Consider the following 21,580-nt stretch of genomic DNA (forward strand, 5'->3'; position numbering starts at 1 on the left):
TAGTGGGGTATCATCCACACATTAGTTCAGCAGGGGGCTGGACTGGAAGATTTCCAAGGTCTATTTCTATTTCTATTATTTCTATTATTTCTATTACTAGGGTAAAAAGACATGTCTCATTTAAGCTCCACCCAGAGATTTTAGAAACTGCTCCAGAATACATAAAGAAAGAAACGGTGTTGAATGTACACATCTCACAAGTTTTGCCACTTGGAGATGACAAGGAATGATGTGACAGCAAAAAGAAAGCCCAATTCAATTAATCCCATACAAAAAGAATAAGAAAACCCCACTCAATTAACTGCAGACTATAATATTGTTAGTTCCTTATTTATCAGTTATTAAAGTGTTTGATCCATCCATGAACTTGTTAATCTTACAAGCTCCAGTTTAAACAGAAATGCATATGTTTTATTCCTTTCACTTCCATCATCTTGCCAACCCAGACAGGGCTAGATTAATCTCTTACCCCTTAAATCTTTCCCTGTATTCAAAATTCTGCTTTAAGTCTTTACAGCTTCCACTAAATTGATACTACAGTTCTTTTCAGAAGTGCTTTGTTGCATCAGCTTGGATGCTGCTGATATACCAATTACAGGGTTTCATGTCTGTGCATGCTAAATCAGAAATGTGGACCTGGCGGACTGCTCAACAGCATCATATGGTTCAGAAGTGACATCCAAAAGAGGTCCAGATTGATGATTTTTTTTCTGTGATGCTTGTAATTGGCTGCTGGTTCCACCAGTCTATTGTCTGATGCATTGAACATAGACAATTGCAAAAATCACCTGATCAGCACTGAGCACATGAACCCAGACCTTGAGAAATAGCCTTCCCACTTGTGGATTGCTTGGAAATAGGGAATGGTTTAATATTGCCCAAATCCTGACAAGTATTAAAATGGAGCTTGATTTTCCCATTGGATATCATGAGAAAATATTGCTATATTCCTTTTTTTTTTCATTAGCAGAACAAAATGAAACAGCAGATGGACTCAATCATCTAAACAGCCCCTTCTAATTCTATAGTTTGCAGGCAAGCTATAGTATGACTGGGCAAAATATGAGTTAAATTGGTGCAAGAGCTTTCCAGCTACAAACTTATGTTTAATCCTTCCATTGCTTAGCATTTGCACAGAATGAGATAAAATATGGTAGCATGTTACAGCATTATGAGGAACTATGTGTGCAATTTCTATAGACTTTTGGACTTTCATGCTTTGTAGAAGTCCTATTATAGAATGCTGCTTCAAGTAGTAAATTACCATATATTATCAAATAGGTGGGGATTACCAAATAATGATCGTCTTTATCACTGTACTACCATCTAGGGTCTTCTGGAATTTTGCAGTCTAGGCTGGAAGTCTTACCCTAGAGTTGTTATTGTAAGGTAGCAGACTGGATTTACACATTGCCTTAAACGACAGCTAGTCCTTGCCTATGGAGATTCTCAGTCATCCAGGTCATGGTTGTCCCAAAGGTGCTTTTCAAAAGGCAACTGGACTTTGTTTGTCAAACAAAGTTCAGTTCACATCTTTGGTACAGCTAGTCCTTCTTTAGCATCTGCAGTTGAGCCCAGCAAATTGGTCGTTACACAAAGTGTTGCTAAATGAAACCTCACAATGTTAGGATATTACTTCAGCTTTTCTTTATTTTACAGACCTGCAAAGTGACAAGTGTGGGCATTGATTATAAAGTTATAATCACTATCATACGTGCAAATGGTCCCTGTCTGAGGCAGTTGCTAAATGAGGACTACTTGTATTCCTAGCATAGATGGCAAAACAAATGTATTGGAGACCATGGGCATAATTTACAATTATTTAATTTACAAAATACTTTAATAATGTTGATTGTGTTATGAGAACCAAGCCACTGTAACCCATTAATCATGATTTATGTCTTGGTGTATTATCTGAATTTAGCCGATTGTGGTTTAATCACAAGCTATGGTTAAGCATAGCACAATGTGTTAAAATAGACATCATTTCAATGAGCAAATATTCCAGCTTCATTTATTCATTCCTATTAGAGGACCTATACTGTAAATTGACTTTCATGGCAATTTATCATTGAAAGATGGTATAATTATATATGTTCATCAAAGTACATCCACACTGGCCTCTTTTGAAATGAGCAGCAAACATTAATATATAGCATTTTACAAAGTAGATAATTAAAAGAAACTCTTAAAATACCAGTTTAAAGCAATTATTGAATTGCCTCTTTATTCTTCCTAGGGAGTGTATTCCATTAATGTGAGGCCATTGCTAGGAATAGATCATTTATAACAACCCCAGTCTACTGTCTCTTACTCAGAAAACAGCAGGGATCCTTCATTGGATTAAATCTGAGCAGGCTCATTTGGATGCACGTGGCCTTTCAGGTGACATGATCTGCAATGATTTAGGACTTCACAGGCAAAGTTAACATTTTAATTGGAACACAGAATCAAATAGGCAGCCAGTGCAACCATTACAGAATAGTTGCATCTGTTTCTCATAGCAGGTAGCACTCAGCAAACCTGAGCTGATTTCCCAAAAAAACCTAACAGGTCTTGGCTTGCTATTACTTGGATAGTTGATCACTAGAAGTATCCAAAGATAAAGACTAGAACTGGAAAAACTATTTTTTCTGTATTATTGTCCAGTTGCTAGTCCCTTTCCCCAAATGTTGTCATCTGATGGGGACTAAGAAGCATGCCTTTTCCATGGCAGCCCCTGCCTTATAGAACACCCTTCCCCCTGAAGTCTGGCAGGCTTCCACCCTCTTAGTCTTTAAAGATCTGACTTTTCCCCCCAGTGCAGGGAAAAGAAAAGATGAAGGCACATTAGAATTGATTGGCACTAGGGTTTTGGTTGTGTTTAATGTTTTATGTTTTAATTGGTTGAGTTTAATACTTTTTACAATAATTTTATATGCCTCTTAATTTTTGATGAGGAGCCAGCCAGAATTGGTTGAAAAATGAGCAGCCATACTTCAGTTTTTACTTTTCTTCAGACTATTTTGTCAACACATATTGTCTTGTTGGTGAATTTTTCAGCAATTGAAATGTCCATTCTCCCCCTTGTTATGATATCCTAACCTGATATAATCCAAACAACGGTCACTGATCTCTTCCTTTTGGTAGATTTGCAGCTGGTGAATCAGATGAAGATGCTCAAATGTCTCCAGTCCCTGCCAATACAAAGTGAGAATACTGTATTAAGAGCCTTTTGTTACTGATGGAGTTTAGTGAAATATAAGTGTGAGTTCAGACTAACTAACAGTGAGAATATGTGACTCCATTCATGTTCTGGAGTTTGGGTGTCATTTGGGACCTATCAAAATAGATAGGATTAGGCCTTCTGGTCACCTGCCCTGTCCCTGACTCATTAACTCTTCCTACCAGTTCATATTTGGGCAAGACTTTTTGCATCATGTCTGAGCAGATACTTGGTTAACACATTTTGGTTGTCTGCTTTTGCTGCGTGGGTTGCAGAGAATGTATCTGCCCAACTAGGTGGGTCACCCCTCTGGATGGATCTGGATCAAACTCTGATTGATCTCAAAGAGATGAGAGGGATCAGACACCGTTGTTGATATTTGGAGGGAAAACCACCAGCGAAGTCAAGAGATGTAAACTAGACTAGGAGCTTGGGAAAATTTCCAAGGAAAAAGGAATAAAGAACAACTCTTCTGTTCTTAGTAAGAAAAGTCACCAGGAAAAGCAGTCCCTAGGAACCGAATCGTATTTAAAGGAGTATTCACTATTACTTATGAGTTCATATGCTGTGGCCTAATTCTTTCTGCCCAGCAGAAGAGGCCATAAAAGGGATGATTTCATCTTAAATAGGGAAGTGAAATCACACTATGACCTACACAAGAAAACCATAGCAATGCATGTTGGAGGGGAGCAGAATGAGGGGATGACTATTATTTAATTCTTTTCTGGCAGGGTTTTTGTTTGTTTAAGAGGGTTTCTTTTAACCATACCTCTCCTTTCCTTTAGCCTTATAGCGGTAGGAGGACAGGTTTTCAAATGCAAAGAAGATCAGGCAGAGGGGATTTACTGCAGGGAGAAGGCCTGTCTGTTCTTTAAACAAACAAGCAGAGAAACAGCTGGGCTTGTTTGTTTTGCTAAGCTGGAAGAAAAATGCTCATCCTCCCTGGGGTGTGATGGGAGGTGCTTGAAAGGCCGGAGATTGCTGTGAAAAAAGAAGTGAAAGTTTTCATGGGTTTTCTTATTTTAGCCTGCTTTCCTATCATTTTGAGGCCTACCCAAACTGGAAAGTTGGAGTTATTCATTACACAGGGAAAGATGAGCACTTTTGAAGTTTTAAGAAGAGAACATGGAAACATTCTTATGAAATGGGAAGTGAAGGGACCTCTCCCAATAGTTATCAGAATGGGCCTGGCCAGCCACAACATTCTGAGAATGCAAACTGGTATGGTTGCTCCCTGCCATCCATCCAGAGAAAACTCTTATGCATTTTGTTTGTCTTGATTTTTTTTTTCTTCATTTTAAGTTGCTTCTAATACAAAGCACGGAGGTGTAGCATGCTCTTTCTTTGAAAAAGCAGAGAACAGATGCCAATAGGATCTAATTTATAAGGGACTATGTTGCCCTTTCTACCAGAAAGAGTTCATGTTGGGTTATGAACGGGTCTTGGGCATCGCCCCTACTAAACTTTTCTGTCAGGCTCCCAAAGGGCCACTGATGGTGGGTCAGCCAAGACACACATACACTGTGTGTTTGTGTGTGTATCTACACATGCATAACAAGTTGTGGAAGAAAATGCAAAGAGTGGCAGGATCAAGATAAGTTAGTGTATTCCTCTCTTCTGCCTTGATCAGCACATACTTGGAATATAGCATCCAGTTCTAGGTATGACATGTTAGGAAGGGTACTGATGATCTGGAGTATGTCAGAGAAGAACAAATAAAATAACAGGATTGGAAAGAAAAGTTATTGAGGAACAATTGGGAAACACGTGCCCGGAATCGTTTAGTACCAACCGTGCAATTTGTACAGGTGGCCATCAAGTTCCCTTATAAATAGCCTGCTATACTTTATTCTCCTCCAAAAAGTCAAAGTATAAATAAATCTCTTACTTGTTTGAGGAGATAGGTAGAGCCAGCTAGAGATGGGTAATTCTCTATTAGCTATGCTCAGTTTGTCCTCAGTTTGTGAGTAGTCCTTTTTTTCAACCATAGGTGTATTTCAATATCAATCTGCAAATTTCTCAGAAAATAATCTGCCTGAAATCTGTGTGGTTTTACAGTATGTGCATTTCCTATAAATATGAATAGCTGTAGCTACTTTTCCTGATGAGTGCATTTTCCCTTTTAAAATATTATGCCTCTGTTCCATAATATTCTCTTGTCTATGATTTTGTGTGTGTGTATGTATATTTGCTGAACTTGATCAATTTTCTGTATGTACCTGTATGAAGGCATGAAAAATGGAATGGTGTGGTTGTGCAAAATACTGTTTCCCCAGATACAGTCCTATATGCCCTTTTCATATAGACTTGAATCCAGACTAAGTATGGTATAAGGCTAATTACGAGGTGAGTGAGTGATGACATTACAGCATCTGTGTTACTTACAGTATAAAAGTTACAAGTGTGCTGACATCTTTCAGAAAACAACATGTCGATATAAGCTCCAGAAATAAGAGAGAATGACAGAGAGGGAAGAGAAATAGTGACAAATCTGACAATATGTGTTGCCTCAAAAGGATAGAGTGGTGGTGAAAGATTAAAGAAAAAGGTAGCACAATTCATGTTTTTCTCCTTGACAGCCAGCAGGCGTCACATTTGCTTAGCTTTGGCCCTGAACATTACTTGGACTTTTGTATTTTACATGAACTTTATACTTTAGTTGTTATAGATCACTTAAAGTAAGAAAGGTAAAAAGAGAGAGAGATGATTAAAGAAAGGTGATCCCTGCCTGGTTACTATTTTTACAAAAAAGATTCCATTATGTGCATGTTATGTTAGATAATAAGACAATTGGTAGTGCAAAAAATGTACAGTAGCTGAAAGTGAAATCTAATTTTCAGTCTTAATTATTCTCCTAAACTGACCCTAATGATACAGAAATCATCTTTTCTGCAGATAATCTGGAAGTATACATTTCCTCCCCCCCCCAGCACGTAAGCAACAAAACCAGAAACAGCAGTTTCATTTATTATATCCTCTTTACAAAATATATATTGTACAATAATGGGCAACCAGTTAAATAGCATATTTCAGACTAGCAGCAACCGAGTGCTTGCTTTCATAAAGAAGGAAAGTAATGTTAGAGGAAAGGCAGACATAAATTTTCGCACATCTCCAAGATGACAATTAGAAAATCAAAGCAACCTTCTGTTTAGTAATTCTGTCTTTGAAAGCAAGTCTTAGATCAGGGGTCTTCAAACTTGGCCCTTGTGGACTTCAACTCCCAGAATTCCTCAGCCAGGCACGCTGGCTGAGGAATTCTGGGAGTTGAAGTCCACAAGTCATAAAAGGGCCAAGTTTGAAGACCTCTGTTTTAGATGTATATTGGCCACCATGAAGGTTTTGTGAGGAAAGCCAGACAAGTATATAGCAAGGACAGGAAAGGCTTATAATCCTTTGAGAATAGTTTCTGCTTTCCAAGATATTAACCCTCTGTGTCTCAAAACCAGCTTTTGGGGGCTATTTGAATTCTGGCTCATCAGTGCACACTGACAAGCTATTGTAACCTTATGAAGGGAATTCCTATCAGTGTCCCATTTAAAAAAGGTTGTAATTTTGCTATTCTTCCTTTATTTCCTCACCTAGTTGCATATCTTCTGAGTCTTTGGGACTATCCCTTGCAACTACTTTCCTTGCTGCTCTCCAAATGCTGCTGCTCTCCAAATGCTTTAGAGCAGGGGTCTTCAAACTTGGCCCTTTTATGACTTGTGGACTTCAACTCCCAGAATTCCTCAGCCAGCATGCTTGGCTGAGGAATTCTGGGAGTTGAAGTCCACAAGTCATAAAAGGGCCAAGTTTGAAGATCCCTGCTCTAGACCTGAGTTCCAACAATGCTGCTGACCAGTGCACCAATTTATTCATGATGTCTCTAATTGTTCAGGATCAATGGAACTGTCAGATACAGCAGCTGCCACAAGCCATCCAGTCCGGGTGGTATTCATTTTTGCCATACACATACAGAAACACATCAGAAGAACCATGCCTCTGGACTCTGTGAGTCCTTATTAAGTTGGTCATGTGTGACGTGACCTGTACAGTCATCCATTTAGAATGAAAAGGGCCAGTCCTTTCATTGGTTACAGTGAAGTTTTCATACCAGATGTTATAAAGAGATAGCCAATTGTCAATTATTTAATTTAATGTATTTGTATTGACAGGGAGGGAGAAAATATTGTGTCAAGTGCCAGAGTAACCTTGTTAGCCTTGGATCCTCTGCCTTGAACCTGAAGGAGAAAAGCAATTTATTGTGCTAACTACATGACAATGAAATCCATAAACTCTGGTTGACTATCTTCTATTTTACTTCCTGAATATCATGCTTCTACAGCAGTGTCAGTACCTCTGACACAGGGTCAGGATGCCTCTAAACATGAAAGTGTCTCAGAGGCATTGTAACCAATAGTCCCTGAATTCTCACTTTTCTTGAATTACAGCTGCACCCTGGAACACACCCAGAAAAGACTGTGCATCCTTAAAATGCAGCCTATTTCCTTCCAAGCTCATGCTTTGAAGGCATGGAGAAAATAAAATGGGCCAAGACTTTATTCTCTGTAGAACCTAATCATATCTTTCTTACTGAGTGTGTCTCCATATGCAAATGCTGTATCTTCCCTGAGCCATTTAACAGACAAAAACATAAACAGTGGAGTCTTATTTCTCCGCCTGCAGATTCTTCACCAAATTGGTAATTACGGGAACAAACGAGGCTTTGAGACTTGAAGCTTCTTATTCATCAGGAGAAGGTAATGGTTTCCCGCCATCTGCTAGAATATCATCCTCAGTTCATTTCCTCTATTGCACCCTGTCATGGTAATTGCTGCATGTCTCTCTGTATTTATGGCAAATGCATCCAGTGTTAAACAAACACTCATAACATCTATTAAACTTTTTTTTAAGTTCCCATCTATACCAAAGAGATTTACAAGTGGGGGGAAGAACTTTCTGAGCTCTTGGTGAGAGTTCACACTATAACGATTGAGAGACCAGCTTCAAGTGACTAAAATTTTATTCATGAATTAAATAAGGAGACTTAGGAAACTCTTTCTCCATTTTTTCCCTTCTTTATATATTTGCAGAAGAGCATAGAAAGAGAACACAAATGCAAATAGGAAAAAAAATAGGAAATAGGAAATTAAAGATACAGATAAATAGGAGAAGTGGATTGAGAATTGAACAGAGGCAATGAAATGCTGTAGAAAGCCAACAAACTAAAATAACATAAAAGTAAAATATTCTGATATATCATTAAAGATAACTCTTTCAGTCCTCCAGCTTCAGATCTGTCTGTACAATCTGCAGAGGAGTACAACAGCACTGAACTACCTAACAAGGTGTTTAGGAAAGTTAGCATGCAGATATTATGTGTTTTCAATCATGTATTCAGATTATGTTAAGATTATCACTATCTGAGGTAGAAAGAATTCAAATAAAAGGTTTGTAAGGTGGGAAGATGTGAATCACGAATCCAAGTAGACTTCTCATCAACATCTAATGGACTCAGAGACTTGATTGTTATTGTCCTAGGCCAGCGGTTCTCAACCTATGGGTCGCGACCCCATTTGGGGTCGATCGACCATTTCACGGGGGTCGCCAAGCAAGGCTGTCCACCATTTTTTTCCCTTTTCCGGCGGGTGCCTTACCTCCCTTGAGCTGGGCCAGCTGGTGGTCAGCCTGCTCCGTCTCTGCCACTTGCCAGCTGCGCCTCGGCCGGCGCAGGGGGCGGAACCACACATGCGTGGCGCTCCCGGGCAGGGAAAGTCCTCGACTTACGACCGGTTGGGTAGTCCTCGACTTATGACTGGTTTAGTCCTCGACGTACGACCGGTTTAGTCCTCGACTTACGACCGGTTTAGTCCTCGACTTACGACCGGTTGGGGGTCGCGGCATTAAAAAGGTTGAGAACCACTGTCCTAGGCTTTATGCATATGTGGGAGGGGAAAGATTTTCAATGCTGTCAACTTTCCACTACAAAACTCAGTGTGGAAGCCAGTAATAAACTGGAAGTTGCTCCCGACTCCTGCTGCTTTTTTGCCCACTTGTGGTCGTTCTGTTTCTTTGTTTAGGTAAGAAAATAACTCAGAAACAACGGCCCAAAGAGACATGGTTTATCTAGTTGAGTATAACACTTTCATGTTTCGTGGTTCTTTTAGAAATGTAGGATTCTCTCTCCCCCACCCCCACATCCTTTCATTTGCATTACTCTGTTGAACACAAGCAACTTTGTTCCATATTGATTCTCCTGACAGTTCAGGTAACAGCTTTGTTACTTGAGCAATGTGATGCTTTTTCTCCCTTGCCCTGTGGAGACTGCACATTCATCATCAATATGAGATGCCAGAGAGAGATAAGATATCTTCTGAGGCTAATAGCAATTGAAGTTCTCTTGCCTATACTGACAAATGGCCACAGAGGTCCCCATTCAAGACCAAGTACGGCTGTGATGTTTTCACATCAGGGGCAGAGTTTCCTGATAGAAGAAAAGTTCTCATGTCCATATATATAAATCTTTCACAAAGTTCTGAAATATTGTTTCTCATCCAAAGGTGGCTTAGGTATCCACCCATATATCTGATTATCGACTTGTATAGTTTCATGAGGACCCAGTTTGTTTGGGGCAATATGCTGACTCTGTAAACTGCTTAGAGGGGGCTGTAAAGCACTGTGAAGCAGTATATACAGTAAGTCTAAGTACTATTGCTATTTCATGGAGCCATTTATCTCTCCTGAAATTCTAAGGGGATGTTAAAGCTATTTTCAGTCTGAGTCTGAATATTTTGCTACCTTTGGGAGGTACTCAACCAGAGGATTTTTCTTCTCTTTTTAAGAATAACAGTAAAAACCTTGGAATTGCTTTGTTTGACTATTTCAACCAAATGCCTGGTGCAGAATACTCCGCAAATGATGTTATTCTTAGGATTTAAAAAAAAATCAAATTTGCTCTTCTGCATGTATGTTTTCTTCTTTCAGCTAGTCCTGGAGTTTCGGTTGTAGATATCTTGTATAAAATTTGCTAATTATGTTGAGGGTGATCAGTCTATATTTGACAGGGTCGTCCTTTTTCCCTTTTTTTTTATAAGGACAATGTTCTTGAGCTCTCTCAGTCTTTGGGTATTTGGCCATAAGTGTCAATGCAGGTAAGAGTGGAGCCAGGATGGGGTCCCAAAAGCTCAAAATTATTTTTAATGATTTCTGGATGGATTAGTTCTAGATAACAAATAGAAAAAAAAAAACCTGGGAGTTAGAGTAACTTCAGGACTATTGTTTTTTCTCTCTCCCCTCACTAAATTGGATAGTGCCACTATGTAGTTCGGATGGTACTGACCTTACTTACAAATCTATTCTGATTTTTAAACAGATAAAATTTACTCTAGTTTTCTAAAAGCTGTATCCCTTAAGCCTTCCATCAAATGGCATCTGAAGTGTAAAGAGAACAGAGACCTGTCAATCAAAAGCAGGGAAATGAGAAATATACCATGCCATTAGTCTGCCTTTTCCTGCACTATATTTAGCAGATCCTTTTATAAGATATGGTGTTAAACTTGAAAGAATGGATGGTGAATTTGTTTTTGTCTCCTCCTTTCAATTCCCCTTTTCTCCCCCCCCCCCATTCTTCCAGCATAGCTTCCCTACACTGTTTGCACAAGAAATCATTAGAACTGGCTTTTCTACTTCTGTACCCATATGGAATCTTCAGTAAAGTTATACTCTTGGTAAAGGAATGTCCCAGGAGCTTCTTTTGCTACCTAACCCAATGGGATGCAATCAGTGAAAAAAAGAAATCACATTCTCTACAGCTTACAAATGGGCATAGAAGTAGAAAAGCCAGTTCTAATGATTTCACAGGCAAACAGCATAGGACAACTTTCCCTTCCTCTCCTCCAGTCCTCCCATTGTCCAATGTCCATCAATCACATGCACTCACATGCCATCTATCTGCTTGGGACTTTCCCTGCTGATGACCTGGGCTGTTGGGTCCATCTCAGGCTTCCAGTCGGCACACTTGCATTCCAAATTTCCCTCCCAGGCCTCCCTTACATTCCAATGCCTTCCCTCCCCCTTCCCGTTACTGTTGTCTGGTTGGGAGGAGGGCTGCATAGTGAGTCAACCATGATAGATTGATTGTTAGCCATCAATAAGCCTACCAGAACAATCAAGCAATATAGAGCTCATGTCTGTGTAAAAGTTTGAAAATGCATTCCCAATCCTCTTTAAATTCACAAATTTACTTCACCAAATGGCCCAGCCAATATGTGTCTGTAATCCAGTACTGTTAATTTGTACTGATCGCATAAACAGGTGCAGCCAACAGCAATTAATGTAGTATAAAATCTGGCAAAGACTCATGACTCATGACCTTCTACATTTATAGCTGACCAAAAATTGCTTATAGACTTTTTGCGTGAACCAGAAAAAAAGAATGTATGATTTATGGTTTTGAAGATTTGACAGACTATAGAAAAAAAGAGAGTTATGTTGTAATCATAGAATAAGAGGTAAATTTATAATTTGACTTATAACTGATGAGTTATATGAACTTATAATTGTACTGATGATGTCACATAGTTTGGTAATGAAATGTCTGCAAGAAAATCATCAAGCTTCAAGAGCACCAAAGACCTGCTGTAAAGAAGCTATTTCTTTGTAATCTTTTTTCTTTGCTACTTTCTTTTTCCTTTTTTTGCACTTTTTTACTTTTCATAGATTTTATCTTTTTAAAACATTTTTAATAAAATTATATCCAAAAATAACAAAGAGCTTAGTTGCAACCTTTAGAACCTTCTTTCATAGTTTTTATCTTTTTAAATAAAAATATATTTAAAACTAATAAAGAGCTTAGTTGTAACCTTTAGAACCTCCTCTCATAGTTTTTATCTTTTTTACCAATTTTAATAAAATTATATACAAAAATAATGAAGAGCTTATTTGCAACCTTTAGAACCTCCTCCTCAGATGTTGCCACTGAATTTTGGCATTACTAGATGTGATTGTTGAATAACTCTTCTATTCTTTCATCCTTCTTTCTTCTTCTTCTTCTTCCATCTTTTATATTCCTCATCTGTCACCATAACAGCTTCCTTGACTATCAGCGCACATTGTCAGCCCTGTAGGATAAATTAAGAAATTAATTTATCCTACAGGGATAAATTTCTGGATGGTGCAGTACCCCAACTGCACCAGACGGGATGGTTGAGAGAGGAAGGGAGGTAGGAGAGAGGGAGGAAGGAGGAGAGGTTGTAGGTCTGGGGGGAGGAAGGTGTGGTAAGTGAAAGAGGGGGGTGCAGGGGGGGGGGACACCGGACACTTCCGTGAATGTATTGAGTAGTGTTATTTTCTTGGTTGATACTGTGATTAAAGGCATCATATGTTATTGTTTTCAATTGAAAAATCAATAAAAACTTTATAAAAAAAAAATTAAGAAATTAATCTAAATGGGTTTAAAACTATTTTTATTAGAACAGCTAGTTTCTCAAATTTGCATGTTTTTTCCTCCCCCCATTGTGTAAATTAGGGAGGGCCTATCTAAGACATTTTCTCAAGTTTGTTTCTTGGACTGGGTTTAAGCTATATTTTTTTATCCTTGCTTGGGTAATGGATCTTCCTACTGTCCTTCAAATCTATCCCCCCTACACCTATCTCCTTCTCACTTGCCCATTGTTACTGCATTTCCCAGTCACGTATCTTCCAACTCATGCATAGTCTGTATCTTTTTGCCATCCGGTCAAAAAATTATTTTATGAAATCATTTCTTTAGCACCATCCCTAAATTTAAGAAAACAGGTTATTGATAGACCAATTTCTGGTATAACTTTGCATATCGTCTGATGTTACTTGGTGATACCGTGGATTTGCTGCCATTGGTTTGATTGACAATAGACTAGACTAGACTAGACTAGATTAGACTAGACTAGACTAGACTAGACTAGACTAGACTAGAATAGAATAGAATAGAATAGAATAGAATAGAATAGAATAGAAAATAGAATAGAATAGAATAGAAGTTGGAAGGGACCTTAGAGGTCTTCTAGTCCAGCCCCCTGCTCATTTCTGACAAGCGGCTGTCTAGTCTCTTCTTAAAAACCTCGAGTAGCATTTGCTAAGGTGAGGCTTATAGATTTAGAAAGTATTTGAAAAGAATTGGAGAAAATCAAATATCAAACTACCCATAGCTTCTAGTTTTAATGGCTGTTTGCTGCCTCCTGAATTGCAGCTTTGTACATTAACTATATAATGGAATGTGTGGGTGACCCTGGAGAATGAGAGAAAGAGATGCTGCATAGGAAACAATTGGAAAAGAGGGGCAGGAGTGCCTAGTGCCTTAATGCAGAGATCCGCAAGCACCTGGTCTGCAGCATGCCAGAAACTACGCCACTCAAATGAGTGAAGCCCCATCTGTGCATATGTGGGATGCAGGCTGCATGGTGAAACCAATCATCCCGGTCTGTGGAAAAACCTCTCTCTACAGAACCAGTCCCTGGTGCCCAAAAGGTTGGGAGCCTCTGCCTAAATGACCAGAGAAACAATCTTAAGAAGGAGCCACCCTAATGGATAAAACATTTAAAAGTGGCAGCAGGAAGTTTTACTTTAAGACTTGCAAGATTATGTTAATGTAGCCTTACAGTAAAGTAGAATTAGTTCATCTAGCTATGTCTCCTGTTTGGTTTGTCTGGGAGGGCTGACAAATATCACCTGCTAGGAAGCAGCAATGGAAAAATAAAGATATTCTCTACTGATGCATTATGAGATTCCTAAATGTATCTGTTTGAACAACATGTGATGCAGAAGATAGACTTGGTAAGCTGTTTGGCCTCATCCCATCTCAGAACTTTTCTATATTGTTCCATAATGAATATTGGCAAGAGAATATTGTTTTGTGAATATTTAATTTGTTTTTTATTGAATATTAAAATGAAGCATCAGCTTCAGGAATTTAGGCAAAGGCAAATTAAGAACAGTTGGGGAGAATATTAGCACCTATTCAACACATACCTTGAAAAAAATGTTTGTTATTATTCGCTGTACTTCGCCTTCTTGACTTACCACTTGTACATCCAATTTATTACCTGTAGGCAAAGCATATGCTCCAGAATTCTATTATGACACCTACAATCCATTGTGGCAGAACAGAGCCCGTGTGTATGCCTACAGCCTGGAATGGACCCAGATGAATCCTGATGCTGTGGACCGCATCCTCACCTACCACCTGGGGATCCGGCAGGTGAGAACTTCAGGTGCTTTTTCAAAGGACCCATTTTCTCACTAAGCAATATTGCTCTGCTTCTGTCACTTGTTTTTCATGGAGACTTTCAGTCTGGATGGCTATTAGACAGAGGTATTTTTGCTATGGCATAGAAGAGATGGCTCACTCATCTGTAAAATCAATTTGCACTTGCTAGGATGCAGAACAGAGGTGGTGGGGGGGACAAAATATATTTCCCTTGTTCAGCCAGGATGGAGATGAAACAGGCAAGGTACAAATATAATACCAACTACCCACAAAGCCTGCCATTGACAAACTTTCAGCTGAAGTCTGTTGGGGAAAAAAAACCTTCTCTTTGGGGGCCAGTATACTTTCAATGTCTTGATGGTGCAGGGGTAGGTAGGATCCCAAGAGATCTTAAGACTTACGTGGAAGGATGCCCAAGTGAAGATTTTGTATTAGAAATTGTTTGGCCTCAATAAACAAATTTCATTGCTATTCCTGCATTGGATATCTTCCTATTGTTTGGTTAAGAATGGAGGATATTAAGTTATATCTCTTTGTATGGTTGCTAAATCAATAATTAGTTTCTAGTCAAGGCAGGCAGAAATTGGAGGCAACCTTGTATTTTTAAAATGTCAGTGTTAAGCATAATATTTATTTACAAGAAAATATTTGGATCCTATGTAAGGACACAGGCATTCTTACCTCAGTGCTTTTGAAATGTGCTCTTTTATATAAGAAAGACAAAAAAAATATCTGGGCACCAAAGCCAATAGAAGGTATTATACATATTTTACAATGACCATACCAATCATGGCAGTCCAAACTTTTGCCTGCTTTTACTCCCAGTTAAATAGGGGCATAATACATTTAAATTACCTCTTACAGTAGCATCCACATGAGTTCAGCAATGGAGATATGTGTTGGCTCTCTTTTTCTTGTTCTAGCTTCCAGAGTCAATGAGGAAGTAAGTTTGCACAGAAACAAATAAATTCATCCTAGGTCAGTGATGGCGAACCTTTTAGAGACCGAATGCCCAAAAACTGGCCCTGCCCCCACTCCACTCCACCCCTTGCCCTGCCCCCACCCCACCTGCCCGCAGGGCCACTCATCACCTCCAGGGCCTGCCGCAGATCACCCAGGCAGCCCAGCAGTGCCATGGTGGCCATGCCCTCTGCCCATGCCCCGCAGCATCAACTGCATGATGGGGCATGAGGGCAGAGTCTTGTCTACGTGCCTGACTGCCATGTCCTTGGCTGCACTGCTCCACGTGGGCTACGCTCGGTGGCGACTTTCCTCCAGGGGGCTGCTGGTGAGGAGGGGGTCGCAGGGAGAGGCAAGGCTGGGGCAATGGGACGTGTGCCCACAGAGAGGGCTCCGAGTGCCACCTCTGGCACCCGTGCCATAGGTTCACCACCACTGTCCTAGGTTTTGCCAAAAGCCATCATTCATGCTTTGTTTGACAGTCTGCTTGAAAAAAAGCTAAATCTCGCACAAAGTTGTGTGTATGATGCAACATTTATTTGGCAATGGTACTGCAATCTTTAAAATTTTAGTATGTACCTGACTAATTGGAAGCTGGATAAGTATAGGGAAGCAGGCTACTGTAAAAGTACTCGACTAATTTACTCAATGTTCATCTTAGCTTAGTCTAGTATAGTGCTTCCCCATCTAATGCTCTCCAGTTTGTTAAGACTACAAATTCAGGAATCCTTACCAACATCTCTAAAGAAAATCTGATAACTGCAATCCATATGCATATAAAAACAACCATATTGAGGAAAAATACAGTATACTAAAACAGCTTAGAACACCAAGCAAAGCACTCAAGTTTCTTTATAGCCTAACTTCTTTTAGCAAGTAGCCATTTTCCCTACACATATCCCACTTTCAGGTAGTCCATATAAAGTCCTTTTTATCTCCTAATATATCAGGTCTTAGGATATGAAGTATATGACTGGCTTTCCTAATTGCAGTATGATATAGTGTGGTTTTTTGGGCCTCAGCTTAGCATGATTTGCAAACACAGTCATTCATTCTAGTTTCCGAATAACTGTTTAGAAGCCACCATATTATGGGAACTCAGCCAATTGTTGCTTATTCATAAACAACAATGAAGCAAATCATGATTGAATGTGATATGCAAATCAAATTAACCAGGGTTTTGATGGTTCCAGGGTGTCCTCATAATGTGTGCTGTAAAGGCCAATTGTAGGGAAGTAAGGATAGAAGGCTCCATGTTTTTGAGCTTTCAAAATGCATCTGATTGTCTGCTATGTGACCCAGAAAAGGTAAAGGTTTCCCTTTTGTAGTTGTGCCAATTTTAGGGGGCAGTGCTCATCTCCGTTTCTTAGCTGAGGTAGCTAGCGTTGTCCAAAGACATTTCCATGGTCATGTGGCCAGCATGACTATACACCGAGACACATGGAACCCTGTTACTTTCCCATCAAAGTGGTACCTAGTGATCTACTCGCATTTGTATGCTTTCAAACTGCTAGGTAGGCAAGAGGTATGACCCAGAAGGCTGGACTAAATCATCCTTTGCCTCATCCATAAGGCTTTGTGTTTCTTTAGTCAGCCTACAACTAAATAAACAAAAGGCAAAGTGAATGTATAAAATGCAGCTTTGGAATAAGAGTGTATGGATTGTTAAGCAGAAATTCAAGAGGGGCTGTTCTGTTGTTATTAACTGGGTCATAAAGTTTACATTTGGCTGCCTTTTGCATCTCTGTATCTGCCAGAGCCAGTGTACATGGTAAATGAATCATTCCATATCTAAGGAGCTACATGAGTACTTTGGTTTCTTTCTTTTTTTTCATTAATCATAAAGACTTCACAAGTGGTACCTGTGAGTTCCTTTTTCTATTATGGTAGGACATGCTAAATGTTAACTGAAGCATGTGTTTGAAAACTAGGCCCCTGGGCAAAGCTTACAAGGCATTATCAAACAGCACTCATTGAAGATAAGCAGCTTTTGGATGAATTGACATATCCATGATGGGAAGTTGACTTACCTTGACTCTTAAAGCAAGCTCAGATCTCAAAGAGCGCAGCAGGATTTGGGTTCCTTGGTATCTGGTATGAAATTGCAGGAATTTTGCAGCATTCAATGTGTGCTTCTTGCTGCTAATGATATATATCTCTTAATGAAGCTGGTTGAAAAGAAGAAGCAAATTTGTTTGGTCTTTTAATCAATCCACATTGCAAAAAAATGGACTTAGCTGTGTGTTCTTGTCAGAAATAGCATTTTCTAGAATAGGCAGCTTCAGGGCAGAATCGCCACTGTGAATCTGTGAGATTCACTGAAGCTGGTGATGTGCCCTAAGCATCAAATGATATTGATGGATCATTTATCCAGATTGCCTTTGGTTAACCTTATTCAGTGCCATAACAAGTGGGATTTTCAGTGAGAGGTTTTGGGCTGGTTAATTAATTAAATTGAAATGCAGTAATTAGATGAGAATACTCTCTGAAGGAATGTAAAACTTCTATTTAAACTGAAATTCCATCATCCCTGAGAGAAATGAGGTCCATAGCAACTCTCAGATTTCCAGTTCCAGTTATGGAGAAAGTGATCTGGCCTTATAAGGTGGCAATCCAAACTGGAAGCTTTCCCCATTCTTTCCCCAGACTTCCATGATGTTGTGTTCCAGATGTGAAACTCAGATGTCAGGAAGGCAGGAAAAGCAATGTGGCAAGTATTTACCAGCTAAAGCTGTTTGTTCTGCATCTAAATATTAGTGGGGAAGAAATTGGAAGAATAAATACATTCTGGTATAAAGTAGAAGAGAATATTTGTAGCTCAGGTTGAACTGTAAGATCATTGGTACTCCCTGAGCTTGGTTGTTTTCTTGCAGATGTTTTGTTACTCAACTCGATAACAATGATGATGTTACCTAGTTGGGTAATAATAAGACTGTAGAAAAACAACCAAGCTTAAAGAACACCAAGGACTCCGCATTCTGGTATGCTGGACAGTACAAAAGTTGGTTTCTCTCTTATTGGACTGTCATAAGACCGGAAAAGCTTTCATTCTTGAGAATGCTCAACCTCAGACTTTCGATCAGCCACAACCAAGTTTGCTTTGCTCATTCTTGGCAGAGAAATCTAGCATTAAAAGTGGTTTAGCAGTTGAGAATCAAGAATGTTCTCTTCTGGAGTCCCCTTTCAGAGAGTTAATCCATGTGTTGGGCAGAATGGAATTAAGATATTTGCTTCCCAGAATTGTTTATTATCACATCTTTACTAATTTCCATCTGTAGTCACATCTTCATCAAATGTCGTCAGCAGTTAATTAAATTTCCATTGATGAGGCCATTAAAATATGCAACCTTCATTTCAAGGTCTAAAATGTGTCAGCAAGTCAAATTGAGTGTGGGCCAAACAGAATTTGTCTGTGTCATCTAGTCATGATTCAACGTGATTAGATAACTTGCTTATGATATTGCAAAGGCCAGAATTAATTGTGATCTGTTTTCAGCTCAAAATAGCAGGTAGCAGGTTTAAAATCTCTGTTCAAAAGCTTGTAGGACCCTTACCAATCCCTATTATTACATTAGTAAATAGCCATTTAAAAAAAACATTTTGCTATAGGTTAAAATCTCTGTTCAAAAGCTTGTAGGACCCTTATCAATCCCTATTATTACATTAGTAAATAGCCATTTAAAAAAAACATTTTGCTATAGGACCTGCTGGGAGTGTACTACTACCTAATCCAGAATGGAATAAATGCTAGTCAGAAGAAAGTTGAGCCAGTATTTGTCCTCTCCAAAAAAAGGGACACCGTTTACTTTCTAAAATATATAAGGTGATGAAGTATTCACTCTCTTCTGTCTTTTTCTTTTAATTTTTCAAAAGCCTACTTTACAGTAGCATCAGACTCTTTGAAGAATAGAGACTCCCTCCCTCCCTCCTCCCCAGGTTTCTGGGATAACTGTTGTGACATTGCACAGTCAAGCGGCGGTTCCAAAAAGTGGCAGAAAATCAGACTCTTCTTTGGTACCTGCCAGGTCTTTAAGTCAAGTCTCCGCAGCGGCAACCTAGGGAGCTGCACAACAAACTGGAGAGAGAGTGATCATTTTCTGCCACTTCACAATGCAACTCTTCTTGATTTCAAAGATGGCTTTATTGCTGTAGTATCTTCTAGAGTCAATGTGTTAATTAGATGCTTTTTCCTGTTAACACCTGCTGAGCATTTGCTGAAAGATAGTTTGCCCTGTGATGTGTTCAAGATGTCTCTAATTGCATACACACTTACAAAAACAGCTTTTCCCCCCTTCTACCTTCTCCACTGATGGAAACCAGAAAAATAAGAGTATGTATGCTAAATGATAACAGCTTGATCTGTTTATAGGAAAGGATTCCTCATGCTCCTTGACTGCAAGCATCTCCAAAGTCTTGCACATAACATTAAGCTTGAGAGATTTCCCCAGTTTGCAGTGATCATCTATTAATGATTACACACTCCATGTACAAACAGTTATGTTTGCTTTGTATGCTTTTCCTCTGGGGAAAGAAGATCTAGAACTGTATTGCCAGATATATTTCATTGGGATAGAGTCCCATGGAATGTAATGGAACAATATGGATGCATAAAATAGCACAGCTTTAGGGATTTTTGCAAGATTCTCCGCAATTTTACTTTCTTCTCTATTTGGAGATACAGGTTGCTCTAAGTCCTACCATGGCGCTAATGCATTAGGAAATTTGTATTCTCCAAAAATAGAGCCCTGCAACTCCCAAGCAGTCTGTATGAGGCAAAACAGAATGTGCGGCAAAATCAAGGCCATGAACAAGACCATTTTTATGTGCAGAAAAATGCAATGAGTGAATTTCAATTTTCAATTTCTAATTTAACTGAATGAATTGAATTTGATGAACGTGGATTTGCGTTTCTAATACAGATGAAAATAGAATCTCAATGAAATGCTAATGGGTTTGCGATTAGACGTAGAATATGTAGGACTGTCCTGTCTTTCATGGTATTTTACAATAATTTATTCAGCAATTTGCAGCCTATTCAGATTCCTTACTTTAATTTAAACTCCAAAAGAATATTTTTTTAAAAAAATTGTGAAATATAATAGCTGTCTCTTTCACTTTTAATATCTTAAGCTTCAAAACATTACCAATAAAAGCTTAAATTCTCAAGGAATAATGTAGAAAACAAGCTTCTTATAAGAAAAAGAAACTTTTCAAATACTGAGTATGAGTTTGTAATGACAATATGGCTATCTGTGTTGATACTATGAAAGCACCTTATCATTGGTTTCTTTCTGGATTTTTCTTTACTTTATTAAAACAGAAAAAGTAAGACTAGGAAGGTGACTTGGAGATCATCTAGTGTACTGTTTCTCAACCTTAGCATCTTTAAGACACATGGACTTTAACTCCCAAAAATTCTCCAGCCAACATGCTGGATGGGGAATTCTGAGAGTTGTAGTCCACGTCTTGAAGTTGTACCAACCAGTGCTGATCATTTGTTGGTCTTTCAAGATCAGTTAAGGTCAACTCTGTGCTGTCATCCATTGCTAATGGCACAGCATTAGGATTAGAGAACCCTATGCAACATTCAGCTGCGTTGTTTTATTCAACCATTACAGACATAACTATAAGTTGAGAGTTTGATTTCCAGTTCATTTGTCAATCACCAAGACAAATCATTTTAAAATACCTTTCTCTTTGCTTTTTCCTAAATCCTGTTGGTTATAGTAGTACCTTAAAGGTTGAAGAAGAATTTGGGTCTCAACTGAATTTGTTTTCTGCATTTTGGAATCATGGTGTTCTAAAGTCCCCTTTTCTTCCATTTCACTTATTATGGACAAAACCTTCAGGAACATTAACTTATTTATTCACATTTTTTCCACTTGTTCTCTCTCTTTTAGTTGGTTATGTTTAAAAGTAAAATCTCTCTTGAGATAAATTTAAGCTCTGGTGTTGTCCATATAGTTTTCTTAATAACAGTATGGAATAGTTTGCCATTACTTTAAAGTTTTTTTTTTACTTTCTAATCTAGTTTATGGCTCTGAAATTTCCCAGGAGTCTCCATCTAAGTACACATTGGTTCAGACCCTAATTAGTGTTGTGGTTTTTTTAAATCAGTTATAGTCAGATAGATACTGCTACCTAATGGGACTGTCTATCTTTGCTCATATGTATCTGCTTAAAAATTTATT

General features: G+C 38.8%; 1 protein-coding gene across 1 annotated transcript in view; it reads left to right on the plus strand.

The window, feature by feature from the left end:
- MDGA2 (MAM domain containing glycosylphosphatidylinositol anchor 2) overlaps positions 1 to 21,580 on the plus strand; it is a gene marked incomplete at its 3' end in the record, with an annotated part of 498,834 nt that overhangs the window by 413,067 nt on the left and 64,187 nt on the right. The window contains exon 10 of the mRNA XM_029284905.1: positions 14,272 to 14,420. Within this exon, the coding sequence (XP_029140738.1) occupies positions 14,272 to 14,420 (149 nt within the window). The remainder of the gene's footprint in view (positions 1 to 14,271; positions 14,421 to 21,580) is intronic.

This window comes from Protobothrops mucrosquamatus, unplaced genomic scaffold (assembly GCF_001527695.2).
Source record: "Protobothrops mucrosquamatus isolate PMUCROS unplaced genomic scaffold, P.Mucros_1.0 scaffold1091, whole genome shotgun sequence".
Classification (NCBI taxonomy): domain Eukaryota; kingdom Metazoa; phylum Chordata; class Lepidosauria; order Squamata; family Viperidae; genus Protobothrops; species Protobothrops mucrosquamatus.